This window comes from Akebia trifoliata, chromosome 8, assembly GCF_017979445.1.
Source record: "Akebia trifoliata isolate Shusen 1 chromosome 8, ASM1797944v1, whole genome shotgun sequence".
Lineage (NCBI taxonomy): Eukaryota > Viridiplantae > Streptophyta > Magnoliopsida > Ranunculales > Lardizabalaceae > Akebia > Akebia trifoliata.
The window spans coordinates 615539-631285 of record NC_141382.1 but is presented as its reverse complement, the minus strand read 5'-3'; the positions used below and the strand labels follow the sequence as shown (position 1 = coordinate 631285).

Genomic DNA, 15747 nt, shown 5'->3' with positions numbered 1-15747 from the left:
TATTGGATGTGGGGTAAGATAATTAAATACCATCTCCACGCACACTCTCATGCCCATGCCTCATAATTTTGCCACTATCACCAAAGTCAAACCATCATGACCCATGTCTAAACAATCATCCCTTCTCAATTTCAACCCCCTCCAAATACCCACTTGGTCTCCCTCTCTCTCTCTTCAAAACTTTCATGGAATCACTATGATTGAAGAGAGAAATAAATCAATGGAAAAGCAAATTTCTTGGGAAAATGAATTCTAATGGTCGATTGCACCAAGGAAAATATTAAAAAGAGAATTGATTTTTCATTCAGGGGAACGCTAATTACTGTAATCCTGAGAGAATAACATCAGAAGATGAGAAAATAATTTTTCTGAAGGGTTGGGTAGAAAAATATCTACCTTCAAGAGAGAAATTGTATTTTCCCACAAATCATGCACCTTTGGAATACAATACAAAAACCATACTTTGGGTTGGTTAGGTAGGAAAATATTTTTCCTTAAAAAGGGGAAAATCATTTCATTAGAAAGAAAAAAAAGATTCTTTTTCTCACAAAAATACACAAATATAAACTTCCAAAGTCCAAATCACATTTCTCACCCCGCAATCATGCAAACTTACAATACAAGACATTTTCCACAGTGGGTTGTTCCATTTCCACGGGTAAACAGTTTTTTTTTATGGTTTTTATTGAAAGGTACCAAATTACCTTTGAAAAGTTTTCAACTAATTATTTTAACGATACTTATTATGATATGACATTTCATCCACATCAAAGATTGTCTCATTCGGTAACTATTGTTTCATAAAAAGTGGTTTACAAGTTAAAAATTATGAACAATCAATTATAATCAATAAAAAAAAATAATAATGATGATTTTTGTAGGGATGATCTTCACAAGTTAGTAATTAAAAAAAAAAAAAAAAAGGAATTTGTGGTGTAAATGTCTTGTAATCTGTTGTGTTACGCAAGGTTGGAGGGTGTAGGGAGCAACGTCCCTGTCCCAATTTTTTTAAGGGATATGAAAAGGACAATCGTGTAATATTTTTTATGAGAAAATAGTAATTGTTTTTGTTCTATTTCTTGGATATAGGCACATTATCGAACTTATGAAAATCTTTGTGCCTTGTTTGTCTTTTTGCTATTTCATTTTTTTTTCCCCCACAAATTGTGTATATGATAGTCATGTTGAAGAGAACATACTCATATATGATTCAAAATATTGGAATTTGTTGATCAATAAAATCAATATTAGTTTAATTTGATAACAAATATTGATTCGGAAACATTGAATGTTTTGGAATGTATAGCATTGTAATGGAATGTTTCGATCAAAATGATATCAATTCTTCTCTTAATCCAGAAACATTACTTCAAGACTAGATTCTAAGTGATAGTCTTATGTAATATTGAAACGTAGTAGCCAAAGTTATTGATATTTATTTATTTTTATCAAACAAGGTATCTATCTTATGGTCACATATTTTTTTATTTTACCTTTTTAGCCTTATGAACCTTGGATAAAAGGTCATGTCTTTTACTAGATTATGAAAATTCGGGAGATATACTTACGCTTTTGGGTTTTTGATTTGGGTTAAGATCCTTTGACCCATGAAAAAAACACTTAATCCCAACCATTTAAACACAAAATCCAACTATTGATATCTATTCTCGGATCAAGTATCTCTAAGATTTGTGTCATCAAGATACACATAAATCTCAACTATTGGATTTTATATTTGAACAATTGGAATCATGTGTTTTCTCATGAGCCAATGGATCCCAACCCATATATAAATATTAAGATTGATATAAGAACTTCTTGATGAAAATTTGAAAACATAACTGGGCCACTAATTTTGGCAAAATATTCGGCCATTTTTTAGAACACCCATATAAAAGGGCTCTAATACAACATATAAGTAACTAATGCTAACTCCAACTAAATCTAAACTGTTACATATATTAGATTCTACATTGGTCATTCTTAGCTAACATGTTGAGACTTTTTTTTTTTAGTTAGATTAAGTAGAGGTGAAATTCTTAGGATTGAGATTTGAACAAATAGGCCCAAGCCCAAAACCAAGCTCTAGACTACTTAAGTTCTATGATGGGCTTAGTTTAAATTTATAAAGCCCAACCCAAGCTAGCCAATACATGACCCAAGTGTGAATTGGGAGAGGTCTGGACCTAACAAAGATCCTAACCCTAAATTTATTTGTAGATTAAGGGCAGCTCGAATTAGTTAGATAACCCCTTCCAAACCTGATCAATGTCCCTTTGGGTGAGAATGGGCCTCTTAGACTGTATATTTTTGTTTCTCTATATATTAAAATAAATGTGTACTTATTTTTCACAAAATAAATAATTGCTCTGTTATTAATGCCTTTGTTTATGTAATACTATATTGTTATACAATGTAAATATTGTTTAGTTGGAAATTACGATTAACTAGAAATGAATTAAGATGGTAATTTTCTTTAATCATCATTTTCTGTCTTTTTTAAATTTACTTATAATTTTACATATGTAAATTATGTAAATTTTAGGATAAATAATTGTAAATTTTAAATTCTTTTGCATGCCAGTCTTTATCATTGCTAAATTACGTAGTATTAATGGGGAATAAATTAATCGGGCCAACTCGACTTGGGTTGGGTGCGGGCAGGGTTGGTGTTTGTTAAGTTTGGATTAGGCATGGGTTGATCCCTAATCCAGCCCAAACCGCCCGAGTTGCAGCCCTGTGTTCTGGGCTCGTACCAATGAGAATTTGACACCACGAGCAATTAAACAAAAGGCTATTTCTAGATTTGATCCAATTATTATCAGATTTATTCTGGATCAAATCCGGATGGTTCCAGATCCGATCCATTGACAGACTAGGATAAATTCAAGATTCTAAAAATGGTACTTTAAAATTAGTCTTTATAACTGCTAAAACGGACCGAATAATCAGGAAAAAAAATTGTAACAACCAGAGATCCAGATCAGCGTGACCCGTATTCTAAACCGTAGATCCATATTATAAGAGCGAACGGTCCGAATTCGATAGAGTAATTTACGGCGCATTTCATTTTGGTTTGAGTTTTATTTGGGCGTCATTTCCATTTCAAAAACAAGGGGAACGGGAAGGCAGGATCGAAGGAGGTCGTTCTCCAGATCAGATTCTCAAGGAAAGCGAAATCTAGGGTTTCAGAGGTGAATTCTACTTCTAAATAATCTCCTCTTTTGATAATTTGTTGTTAGATCGATCCATTGAAAGATCTAGATCAGTTACCGATGATCGATCTGTAGTTTTCGTTGTGGTTTGAGATCCAAGGTTGCATTTTCCGATTATTCGAATGGATTCTTATTATCTTATGATATTTGATTCATGAAAATGTGTTTGGATAGAACTGCTAATTTGATCTGAAGAGTGTGCATGTCTGTTTGATCTGGATTTTAGTTTTAAGGTTTTTTTTTTTTTGATTTGGTTATTTTATCGTTGTTGGGTTCGATTTAGTTGGGATTGTGGCTTTTGATTGATATTTTGTAAATTTTTTGACTGGTGGTTAATGTGGATCTGTATTGGCTTTTTGTTTGGGGTATTGGGATGGTGAAGTAGGTTTTTTGAGATACTAATTTGATTTGAATTTTTTTGTGGCAGATTATTAAAGTTAATTTGATTCTTGCATTGTTGATTATTATCGGTTCATGGAAAATTCAAAAGCACGTCTGTGCTGATAAAAATTTCAATTTTTCTCCTCATGCAAGATCTGATTTTTTTTTACCAATGTATTAGAGATCTGCATTTCATGGTCATCTTGGAACACTCATTCTCACCAAAGAGGTTGTAGGATCAATTCTTGTCAAACCAAAAAAAAAAAAACATTTGTTGAATTGTGAATTTTTGCTTTAAAAAAAATGGTAATTTTTAAACACTTTCCATTCCCTGTTTCTCAAATTGAATTTAAATTGTAGTTCCATTTGATTGATTTTATGGAATTTTTTCTTTTTGGTTTACTGCTTGCTTCCTTTTGATTCTTGTTATAGGTATCAGAATGAATTAGGCTTTAGATCAATCAGTTTTGGCCCTAGTTTGTAATTCAGTCTATGAGAAAAGCATGGAATGTGAGAAGTTTGAGTATAATTTGTGTTTTTCATTTGAAATTTGGCAAAAATACAAAATGCCAAATTTTTTTTTGTTGTTGATATTTTGTAATTTTTCTATTACAAAAGTTATTTTCTTGAGTAATCTTTGTATAATACTATAATAAGTGTTTACTTTCTTGCTTCATCTTATGAAATTAAAAGGCTTTGAGCTTCTTTTCCTGTTTCATATGTAAAATGGTATAAGTTATGGGATTTGATTGCATTTTTGTTTAATTTATGAGTTTTTTTTTTCTTGCTCCCCTTTTAATTTGGTTTGGAAACTATCAATTCGAAGCATAAAAGCTTGTTGGGCAACCTGCCTCCAGCATTTGCCTGGCATAAGGATTCTTGTCATAGATTTTGGTCTAAATTAGGTTTCAGATAAATCAGTCCTGGCCATCGATTACAATTTGGCATATGATGTGATACATTTCAATCTTTTTCCTTTCAAAAAGGAGACCCAAAGATCATTATTCTAACTTTTCAATTTTTTTTTTTTGTTGTTGTGCTCTCATAATGTAATTCTTTGTTAATTTTATTATTATTATTTTTTTCATCTTCACTGAGAAATTTGCATCGTACCTAAATCTGGTATTCAAATTGCTTCGTTTTTTTAGGATAATCTGAGTCTAATCATTCTTCTTTCTTTTGGATTGTTGGACAAAGTTATTTTAATAAAAGAGGAAGAAAAAGTTCAGTTATTGTCAATTTTCGTTTATATATGTTCCATTATCTGTTAGATCTGTTTGGCTGGCATTTTGGGTTATCTTGGGTGAAGGGATGAAGTTTATTGTGTACATATCAGCTATTTTATCATGGAAATCCAATCTGTTTGGCTGTTAAATCTATTATCTCCCATTTTTTGCTTCTTGACTATAACCTGGTTATTCATGCAATGCTCCATTGCACTGGTGTCTGAGGCTGAAGTAGATTGCTGTATATTAAATGGAACTTTGCCTTTAAATATTGATAGGTGGATCAAATTGGGTATTTGTTAGTCTTCAATATTCAGGATAAAATAACCGATATGGGTTGCTAGCTTCATTAAATATGCTACTCTAACTTAAAGGGAATTTGGTGAGCTATCACTTTAGGACTAAATCAAGCTGATGCATTTGGAGTACTGTAGTTATTGCTAGCTAATTGAATTTGTGATTTGCTTACATGGGACAAACGGATGTATTTTTTCCCATGATTTCTTATGTGAAGTTGATGCTCTTGTCCTTCAGGTGATAGCTAATGGCAGACGGTGAGGATATTCAGCCTCTCGTGTGTGATAATGGGACAGGAATGGTCAAGGTACTGGCATTGTTGTTTAAGCACTATTATTTCTTTCCAGTAAAGTCTGAGAGCTTACATTTGGTTCTTTTGATTGGAATTACCAAATTTTAGGCGGATTTGCCGGAGACGATGCTCCTAGAGCTGTGTTCCCTAGCATTGTGGGTCGCCCACGTCACACTGGTGTGATGGTTGGCATGGGTCAGAAAGATGCTTATGTTGGGGATGAGGCTCAGTCCAAGCGTGGTATTTTAACTTTGAAATATCCAATTGAGCATGGAATTGTTAGCAATTGGGATGACATGGAGAAGATCTGGCATCACACGTTCTACAATGAGCTTCGTGTTGCCCCGGAGGAGCACCCAGTTCTCCTTACCGAAGCACCACTCAACCCCAAGGCTAACCGTGAGAAAATGACCCAAATAATGTTTGAGACCTTCAATGCTCCTGCTATGTATGTTGCCATTCAGGCCGTCCTTTCTCTTTATGCTAGTGGTCGTACGACTGGTAAGCATCTCAGTTACTTTGTTGTTTTCAATCGTTGTTTTAAATTTTGATTGAATCGAGGGCAAGGCCAGAAACTCTATTGAGTTGTCATAAACTTATATTGGATTTGGTTTTCACCAAGCTGCACACTTGAAAAGAAAACTGTAGTAACTGGTCCGTCGATCTCTCCATTAATGGTCTTATTGCGCCATCAACTTGTATTTTTATCGTGGCAATATTATCTGTGTCAGTTATAATTTTCATATTGTGACCTTTTTCTTTATAGTGACGATGTGTACACAACAACTGTTCCTTTGGTGCTCTGTACTTGTTGGGCAGGTATTGTTCTGGATTCTGGGGATGGTGTCAGCCACACGGTTCCCATCTACGAAGGGTATGCCCTTCCACATGCCATCCTACGTCTTGACCTAGCAGGCCGTGACCTCACTGACGCTCTGATGAAAATCCTGACTGAGCGAGGGTACTCCTTCACCACCACAGCTGAGCGTGAAATCGTGAGGGATATGAAGGAGAAGCTGGCCTACATTGCCCTCGACTATGAGCAGGAACTAGAGACTGCAAAGACCAGTTCCTCTGTTGAGAAGAGCTACGAGTTGCCAGATGGACAAGTGATCACCATTGGTGCGGAGCGTTTCCGATGCCCAGAGGTCCTTTTCCAGCCATCCATGATTGGAATGGAAGCTGCGGGCATTCACGAGACCACCTACAACTCTATCATGAAGTGTGATGTTGATATCAGGAAGGATCTATATGGAAACATTGTCCTCAGTGGTGGGTCCACCATGTTTCCTGGCATTGCTGACAGGATGAGCAAGGAGATCACAGCACTAGCACCAAGCAGCATGAAAATCAAGGTGGTCGCTCCACCTGAGAGGAAGTACAGTGTGTGGATCGGAGGCTCCATCCTGGCATCCCTCAGTACTTTCCAGCAGGTATGTTCCATTTCAAACATCTATAAAGACATAAACAAATACGCCACAAATTTACAAATAATTATGTACTCCATTCTGACCCAAATATTCTCTTTGATGCCTATGACTGTATAATATATTATTTATTTTGAATGCAGATGTGGATTGCAAAGGCAGAGTACGACGAATCTGGGCCGTCAATCGTACACAGGAAGTGCTTCTGATCATGCTTGATAATGGGAAAGGTTACAAAGAACACCATCTTATTTCCAGGAAAGAAAATGCAGCTTGCTTTCTTCCGTTCTCCACCTTCGCGTATTCCTTTTTTGGGTGTCATTTTAGCATATGGGACAATAGCCTTGAAAGGTTGAGGAGAGTTTTATCATGGAAATCCAATATTTTAATTATTATTTCTTCTTAGAAGTTATGAAAGTGGGTATGTTGTTTTGGCACTAGAAATTCTCTTTGACTCTAAATAAGATGTTCTTTTTTAACATTGTCATCGAAAAATAGTTATTTTATCGAAATGTTTCCAACAGGAGTAGTTCCATAAAAGCACTTAAATTGAAAACAGAGCTGCCCCAAGTGAGCCTTTAGTTTACTACCCATTCCTCTTGGGCATAAGAAGTATTTTCTCATCAGCTTGTGATTTTGAATGAATGAAATCCCACATACTTGGACTGGGGCACTCTTTAACCTTCCACCATCAAATTCAATGGGGGGTGGTGAGAGTTGATTGACAAGGATTAAAATCATTAGGAGGGCGATGCTGCGTGGAACCGTCAAAATCAACACGTGGCACAAACCCTTTACATGCAATAAGAGAAACCAACCTCCATAACCTTAAAGAGTCTCTACTAACACGTTCCGACTTGTGTGTTAAACATCTCAACGTCATGCTCCATGATGAAGTTTCAGAGGGTTGCAATAGAATCACTATATGATTAGAACTAATCCGAGAGATCTATTTCAATAACTGCCAAATAGATATAAATCAACATATGTCAAAATATGTGGAGAGACAATCCTAAGACGTGACATTAGATCAATATATAATTGATGAAAGCTATATGAAAAAAATGAGCCATTTAGTCAAGGTCTTCCAAAAATCTATAAGAATTTCCATGCCTCAATAATGGAAATTTTTGTTACTCATACCCAATCCTAAATAACCTAAATATCATCATCTTCAACCTCTTGACAAAAAACCCTTGATTTTTCTTCCAAAATACATTATTTTAATTTATAAAATACCATCACTCCATTATTTTCAATCTCATCTTGATCCTTTGTATAAAAACCTTAATTTTTCTACAAAAAATTCCATCGTTATCTACTTCCCAAAAGTTCTTATCTTGCCTTGATGTATGAAGATCGTAGTAGATGGAATCTTAAAGTTGAAGATGACTAGTTTGGAGAGAAAAAAATCTATAGAGTTTTTTTCACTACAGGTTGAAGACCAAGGCATTCAGGTCGTTTGTTGTAGTCAATCACAGAAAATTGAGTACACAAAAGCATGTCATTTGTTTGAAAACATAAGGAGTGGTATCTCAAATATTCTCCACATCGTGGAGAGTTAAGTAAAAAACAACCATATTTTAATAACATGCCTAGGCCAGTAATTTTGGCCTCATACATGACTGTTCTAGTATTTTTCCCTTTTAAATTCAAACACAAACTTTGATATCTTGACTTCATCTTCAAAGTAGCTTAAAGACACAAAGAAACCTTCCAAATTTTAGTTGGGACTTTCAAATATGTCCCACCTTCACTCACACTTCTTGAAAACCATACCTTTTAAGCTTTAAATTACTCTTCCATGTCATCCTCTTTTTCTTCTAATTACATTTGCAAATCCACTTTTTATAGAGTAGGTGGTGTTTGTTTCATCAATGGAGTAGTTGTATGTCCCGCTTACGCAAGTTTATCTATCACCTTTGAACTAAACCAATCTTGTTCTTCTACTTCTTTTTTCGATCACAAATTAACATGTCTGTCATCCGAAACAAAAACCAGAACATGGGTACCCCTTTCTTCCATGAATTCAAGAAGCATGCTTCCTTCTTTCTCAAAGAGAAGTTCAAAACTGCTCGATTGGCTCTAACCGATGTTACCCCTTCACAACTGTAAGTCTGTTGTTCGTATAATTTATTTAGGTAGGCGGGTTGCCTCTGCTTTTATTTTCATACCTTGTGCTTGATCATTGTCCACGAATAAATTTCGTACATCTTATGATGCATGAAATTAGATGACAAACGATTTTAATTTGATTGAATGGTGATCATGATATAAATCTCAACTGCATTTACAACGGAGTGTTCTCCTCTGATTAGTAATCAAAAATATCGATTGTAGCGTAAGGGACATATTTATCAGTCCCCATCTCCCTATAAGTAGTCCATAAAAGTAAAAGCTGATTGTTATCTTATTTTGTGCGCCTCAAGCAAAATTCTCTGAATGTTAATCAAAGGAGAGTACTCCATTACAAGTGTAACTAACTAAGATTTGTTTCATTCCCCATACTTCAATTAAAAATAAAAATCGTTTGTTATCTTATTTTGCTGTCTCTCAAGTTAAGCGTGGTTTTGTTTTTTGTTTTTTTTTTTTTGCCCGGCTTGTGTATAAAGATTGACAGAGGAAGCCACAAATGGAAATTCGTGGGCTCCAGACACGCGAACCATGGGTTTGATATCGAGGGCTGCTTTTGAAGTGGATGATTATTGGAGAATAGTGGAGATTCTTCATAAGAGGTTAGTAGGCTTATTGTGGCTCTATATTCTATTCTGATTGATATGTGCTCTTGTTTGGATTTCCAATAGAACATTTGTTATTTCAACTTGTGGTTTCAGGTTTCTGAGATTTGATAGAAAGCATTGGAGAGTGTCTTATAATTCAATGATATTGCTAGAACATCTTCTCACTCATGGACCAGAGAGTGTTGCAGAGGAGTTTCAGAGTGATAGAGATGTTATGGTAGAGATGCAAAGCTTTCAGTATATAGATGAGAGAGGGTCAGTATAGTATTATTTTCCCTTCTACTTATTCAACAATTTGATCTTCATTCCAACAACAACAACAAACCTTTATCCCAAAGATTTGGGGTCTTGGTTCCTTGAATCCACTCTCCCCAAGCTAGGGTTGCCATTGAGACAAGTCAGACCGGGCCTTAAATGGCTCGATCCTAATGCCCCAAGCCCGATCCATGTAATCTGAACGCAATCCATTTAATAGTCGGGCCCGGCCAGTCCAAATACTGAATTACGTGTCCAACCCGACCCAACCCACACGTACTTGAGACTTTTAAAATATATATTAATGTTAAAATTAAATAATAGATAAATTATCAAATTGGATTGGGCCATCGGCCTAACTCCCAAGACTGAGTTCGGCCTGATATCTAAATGGGTCTAGTTATTCAATCCAGACTCATTCCATCAGGTCAAAGCCCAACCCTAATCCAAAGCCAAGTTTTTTTTTTTTTGTTATTGAGAGTGAGCACAGAACTACATATGGCCTTCATTGTCAATATCTAAATTCTTGAGTCTTTCTCTCACTTATATTTTTTTGATATTCCACTAGAATATTTCTTTTAAGTGGGCTCGTAATGCCCAAAGGATAATGATTTTTTTCCCCTCCCCCCACCATAGTTTATTTTTCTCAGGATACATAATTGCACATATTTATGAGGATGTATAGTTGTGTATCCCAAGGGAAAAAAAATTGTGGTTCTAGCCTATGCCACATCGGGGGGGTATCATCAAAGGAGGCGTTAGAAAATCATGACTTTGTGTCCAAATAATCTTAGTCAACCAGAGTTAGTTACTCTTAAATATTTTTTTGAAACATAATCATTTCTAATTTTATCTTTCTTAATTTTCACTCATTTTTCTTAACATCCTCATCTCTGCTACATCCAATTTATTAATACGATGTTTCTTGACCACCCAACATTCAACTTCGTATAAAATATAGTTTACCTTACTACCATCTTGTAAAATTTTTCTTTCAGTTTGATTGGTATGCATCTGTCACGTAATACTTCAAAAGTGCACCATCACTTTAACGGAATTGATCTTCATTCTAACAAGATACAAATATTTCAATGCAGATTCAATTGGGGAATTACTCTGAGAAAAAAATCTGAGAGGACATTGAAGTTGCTAGAAAAAGGGTCACTCCTCAAAGAAGAAAGGGATCGAGTTCGAAAGCTAACTCGTGGGATCGAAGGGTTTGGTAGTTTCTGCAAGCGGTCTTCTACGGAAATTGAAACATTCTCGAGGTGTAATTCTAATTTTAACAATTACAAGGATAAAAAAGATGATCATTTCTCAACCACAAAAGAAGGTACAAATTCAACTATGATAGAGCAAACTCATGAAGTCTACAATCCAGTTATTGTTGATAAGCCAATAAAAATTTGTGATAGTTTGAATGAAGTACCCAATATCGAGAAATCTAAAGGTGGAACAAGTTCTAAGGAGTCAAATTCTATTTTGGGTTGCAAGAAAGATGAATCCAAGATTGGAAATTTGATAGAAGAAGATCACCCATTCAACAAACATGAGCATCAGACTACTATGTCTCTCCTTTCTTCTAGAGATGAAATCTTTTAAGGATGCTAAGGGGTTCAATGGTTTGAAGAACCAATAAGCCCATTGTTCTTGTCTTTGGGTTGTGTTAAATTTGGCTTCTTAGAATAGGATAAACATGTACCATACTTGAAGGTAGTTGATACTCACGAAATAATACTGTACTTAGCATGTGTCATGTATGTGTAATTAAAGGGAATCTATTAAAAAGTTTATATATAAAATAATGGATTCTACTTTTTACAAATAGCCCGTCTAGCTCAGTTGGTAGAGCGCAAGGCTCTTAACCTTGTGGTCGTGGGTTCGAGCCCCACGGTGGGCGTAATTTTTATCTATCTGAACGATTTGAGTTTTATGTTTTATTTAAGAAAGAAAGATTTTACTAACTCCCTAAAGTAAGGGGTGCATTTGGATAGACATCCCTACTGCAGGGACTATCAAGTAATTTTCTCTAAATTAATTTACATAATGGTCCACCTCTCTAAATGCCATCTGGCACATTCTAGTGATAATATGAAGCTATGGCGTGTGTCAGAGGATTACTCTTTTAGAATTTTTTAAACTAAATATTGTTCATGGGCCATAAGTTTGTGCATTTGTCGATTTGATTCTAAGCCCAACTCATGAGACCATGCCCCCCAATTGCTTCCTAATGTCCCAACATTTTAGGGGCCACCAAAATTTGGGAAGGCTGATAAAAAATATCTTGTTTGAAATTTCAATCCGCTACAGGGATGTGGGAAATTTTTTATTTTAATCTAAAATTCTCTCCCTCAAGCTGGTAGAACTGATTAGCAAGGGCAAGGCAACTAACCATTCAAAGTACCATGCATATCTCTCTCAAATTCCCCTGAATATCCCACAAATCACCTATACCAAGTAAAGTAGGGATAAATTCATGTGAGTGGCCAATGAAAGGATTTGAATTCAAGACCTCTCCTTTTTTTGAAAGGATGCCTTATTTATTACGTCCAACGCTTGTTGGTTTAAAAATCTTTTTTTCGATCCATCACAAATTAATTTTCTGATTTGATCAAGTGGTTTTAAGAGAAAAGAGAAAGAGGGAGGGGGAAGGGAACCTCTAATTTTTCTCCACTTTTTTTCATGAAAGATTGAAAATTAGGAGATTTATTTTCTAAAAATAGTGGAGGCTACCCTTTCATTCATATTTTAGTTTTGTTCCCATCATTATCAAAGTATAAAGAATTGGGGTAATGACAAAAAAAAATCATCGTTTTGCTTTCAATTAGTTTTCTAGAACTTTCGGGTTTTAAAACCCAACACATCCAATCTCTAAGTGAACACTCACAAAATGATCACGATTCTTATAAAAATACTTTCATTGGAAACACCGTCCATATTCCCCAGACAAGTTATCAATTTCTTGGGACCACCCTCTAGGGTCATGTTGACCCTTGATTCAACCTGTTGCATGTAGGATTTTATGAAAGGGCGGTGCTTGTGACAATGAGAATAGTCCCCTCCGAAGGGTGGGGACACCCATGATATCAAAATAAAAAATAAAAAAATCTGACGACGAGTTCTAATCATATTGTTTATAGAATTTCTTTGTCATACACTTTGGTCCCATTTAATTTAAGAGTCGTGCTAGGGTGACACAAACGGAGACACAAAAGTGACAAAATGATGTGTTGTTTTGCACATTACCATAGATACTTTTCCGCGATATACGAGTAAAAAGCATCAACGATTATGTGCACGCCACCACATTGTTTTTGTCATCTTTACCTCTCCGTTTGTGTCATTCCAGCATTTTCCTTAATTTAAAGCTAAAAACAAGAGGAGAGGAGAGGAGAGGAGAGGTTGAAGGACCACTGTCAGGGAAAAGGTGGGTACCACCATGAATGTGGGCATCACATCATCTTTCTTTTTCCTCTCTATTAATGGGACCCTCAACCATGTGACCATGGGTCCATCTATTCTTCTCCTTCAAGTATTTTTTGAAATTTATTACTCTCTCTCTCTCTCTCACACACACACATACACAAATTATATAATAATTTGCCCAAACATCTTTTAATAATATATACCCGATGAAATGATTTGACCAATTTTTTCTCTTCCATCAGTTTAAAGTAAATATACTTTGAACATTTTTTTTTCCTGGCTATAAATCACTATAAATGTAGAAATTGGTGCGCGAAGACAATACAGATAAGGAAAAACATAAAACCACACATTTACACGACTCTACAAGATTTCCTACATCCATCCATGGTGGATGATGACGTCATTACATTACCTTCGTGAGGAAAAAAAAAGATTATAATCTCTCAATCTCACTTCCTCTCAACAAGATTGCCTGCATCCATCCATGGTGGATGATGAGGTCATCACATTATTTTCATGAGAAAAAAAAGATTATAATCTCTTAATCTCACTTCCTCTCAACAAAATTAGATACCTCCTTCATAGAAACTCTAAAACGAATTTACTATAATTTATACAAAGATGAAAATGTCTTTAGAGAAAAAAAAATTAAATTTCTTGTGCCTGTAGAGTCATTGCTACTGTATAATCCATTCTTCCCATATAGTATTTTTTTTTTTGTTTTGGTGAATCACACATACACATGTACAATAGTTAAATATAATAACTTTATATAGAAAAATATATAAAAATTTGTAGATGTGCCCTTTAGAGCAAATACATTCGTCCTTACCATCTTAACTAGTACTACTAACAATTAAAATACAAGACACAAACGTGACATTAATTAGCAGTCATTATTGGGGACAAGTATGTTTTACTTGATGTACAATTAATTATTAAACATTTTCCTTCCTCTTTACTTCATTAGAGGTCAGACTAAATCAAATTATTAGATATATTATAATATTTTTAAACAGAAAATTTTGGATTGGATTGACTTAGTTGACCTAGTAGTAACAGTTACCATTGCTTACTCAACATCTGATCAACGAGAAAAAGTGAGTGTTAGTTGAGGAATTGATTAATATAGAAGCTCATGGGCAAGAATGTGGTGAAGACTTACTAATTATTATGGATCAATTTTTACGATAAATCAACTTGACCCGATCTGAACCAAATTACTAAGCTATAAATCTGAGCTAATTATTATAAAATTGGTTTGGATTAACTCCAATCTCATCCAATCGCGATTGATCTACAGGTGTAAAGTTGATGATTCCATGTAAGGATTGCATTAGTCTTGACATGGTGGGCTAATTTTCCTTGATTAGATTGGGTTTGACATAATGTGTGTAGTGTTGCATGGATTGTGATGATTCCATGTAAGGATTGCATTAGTCTTGACATGGTGGGCTAATTTTCCTTGATTAGATTGGGTTTGACATAATGTGTGTAGTGTTGCATGGATTGTGCTATCTCTCCAAGTCATCTGTTACATCAAGATGAACTACATATATTTTACCTCTTCGATGTTGATTCACTAAATATTCAATTAATGCACGTCTGTTTATGTGGATTTCCATGAGTCTTGTAGAAAGACAAAGAGAAGAACCAAAAACAATTATGAATATCTTCTACTTCTATTTGATCTGGGATTTGGTCATACAAATTACAAAAGAAAAAAAAAAAAAATTGTCAAGAATAAATTAGGTTAAAAGAGAAATTAAATAATTTTGTAAAATTTGTTATAATTTTATAAAAATTAAATAATTTCATAGTTATTATAAACTTATTTGAATTGTTATTATAAACTTTTAGCAAGTTAGTGATAAGGTTGAGAGATTAATTAAAAAAAAAAAACAATCTAAAAGTATTATTTATTTTTATATATATATATATATTAGATATATATATATATATATAATATATATATATATATTATTAGGGAGGAAATATTCAACACCAAACATTTTGGCAAAACATTTTTCAAAACATGGGTTAGAAATTTTGGAATTGGGCTGATTTTTGGTGATGATGATCTCTACGGTGAAGAGGAGATCATCCTCACCAAAAATCAGTTCCATTCCAAAATTTCTAACCCCATCAAAAATGATTTACAAAAAATGGACGATCTACGATTTTTCAATTTGTAAATATAAGACTAGAAGTTTTGGAATGGACTGATTTTTGGTGAGGATTGGTGAGGATGATTTTCTCACCATAGTGATCATCCTCACCAAAAATCAATCAATTCTAAAACTTCTAACTTATGTAAGACAAAAATGATTGACTAAAATATTAGCCAAAATGTTTGGTATTGAACGGGACCCCACATATATATATATATATATATATATATATATAATTTTAAAGGTAAAAAAATTCTTCATAAAAAATGTTCACTCGATGAATACTCAAACTTTTATATATATTATATATTTT

General features: G+C 34.3%; 1 protein-coding gene and 1 non-coding gene across 3 annotated transcripts; both read left to right on the top strand.

Annotated features, from left to right (window-relative positions):
• The first annotated feature begins 3039 nt into the window (after positions 1 to 3039).
• LOC147395250 (actin-like) lies at positions 3040 to 7319 on the top strand. 2 transcript variants are annotated; one of them, XM_086450569.1, is made up of 4 exons: positions 3040 to 3194; positions 5357 to 5912; positions 6231 to 6844; positions 6982 to 7319. In XM_086450569.1, exons 2-4 carry the CDS (start codon positions 5594 to 5596, stop codon positions 7045 to 7047), a joined length of 999 nt encoding a protein of 332 aa, XP_086306695.1. In that variant the 5' UTR covers positions 3040 to 3194; positions 5357 to 5593; the 3' UTR covers positions 7048 to 7319. The 2 variants fall into 2 exon arrangements, with proteins under 2 accessions (XP_086306695.1, XP_086306696.1); XM_086450570.1 differs by lacking the exon at positions 3040 to 3194 and having other exon boundaries at positions 5361 to 5417; positions 5510 to 5912.
• Positions 7320 to 11661: 4342 nt separating this feature from the next.
• TRNAK-CUU (transfer RNA lysine (anticodon CUU)) lies at positions 11662 to 11734 on the top strand. The gene has a single exon. It is a non-coding gene; the product is annotated as a tRNA-Lys (tRNA).
• The last annotated feature ends 4013 nt before the right edge of the window (positions 11735 to 15747 follow it).

Excerpts from the sequence above, each read along its gene's own strand:
- LOC147395250 (XM_086450570.1), top strand. The coding sequence starts at position 5,367 with ATGGCAGACGGTGAGGATATTCAGCCTCTCGTGTGTGATAATGGGACA. Across the intron at positions 5,418-5,509 it reads TGTGTGATAATGGGACAGGA|CAAATTTTAGGCGGATTTGC; the intron begins ATGGTCAAGGTA and ends GATTGGAATTAC. Across the intron at positions 6,845-6,981 it reads CCCTCAGTACTTTCCAGCAG|ATGTGGATTGCAAAGGCAGA; the intron begins GTATGTTCCATT and ends TTTTGAATGCAG.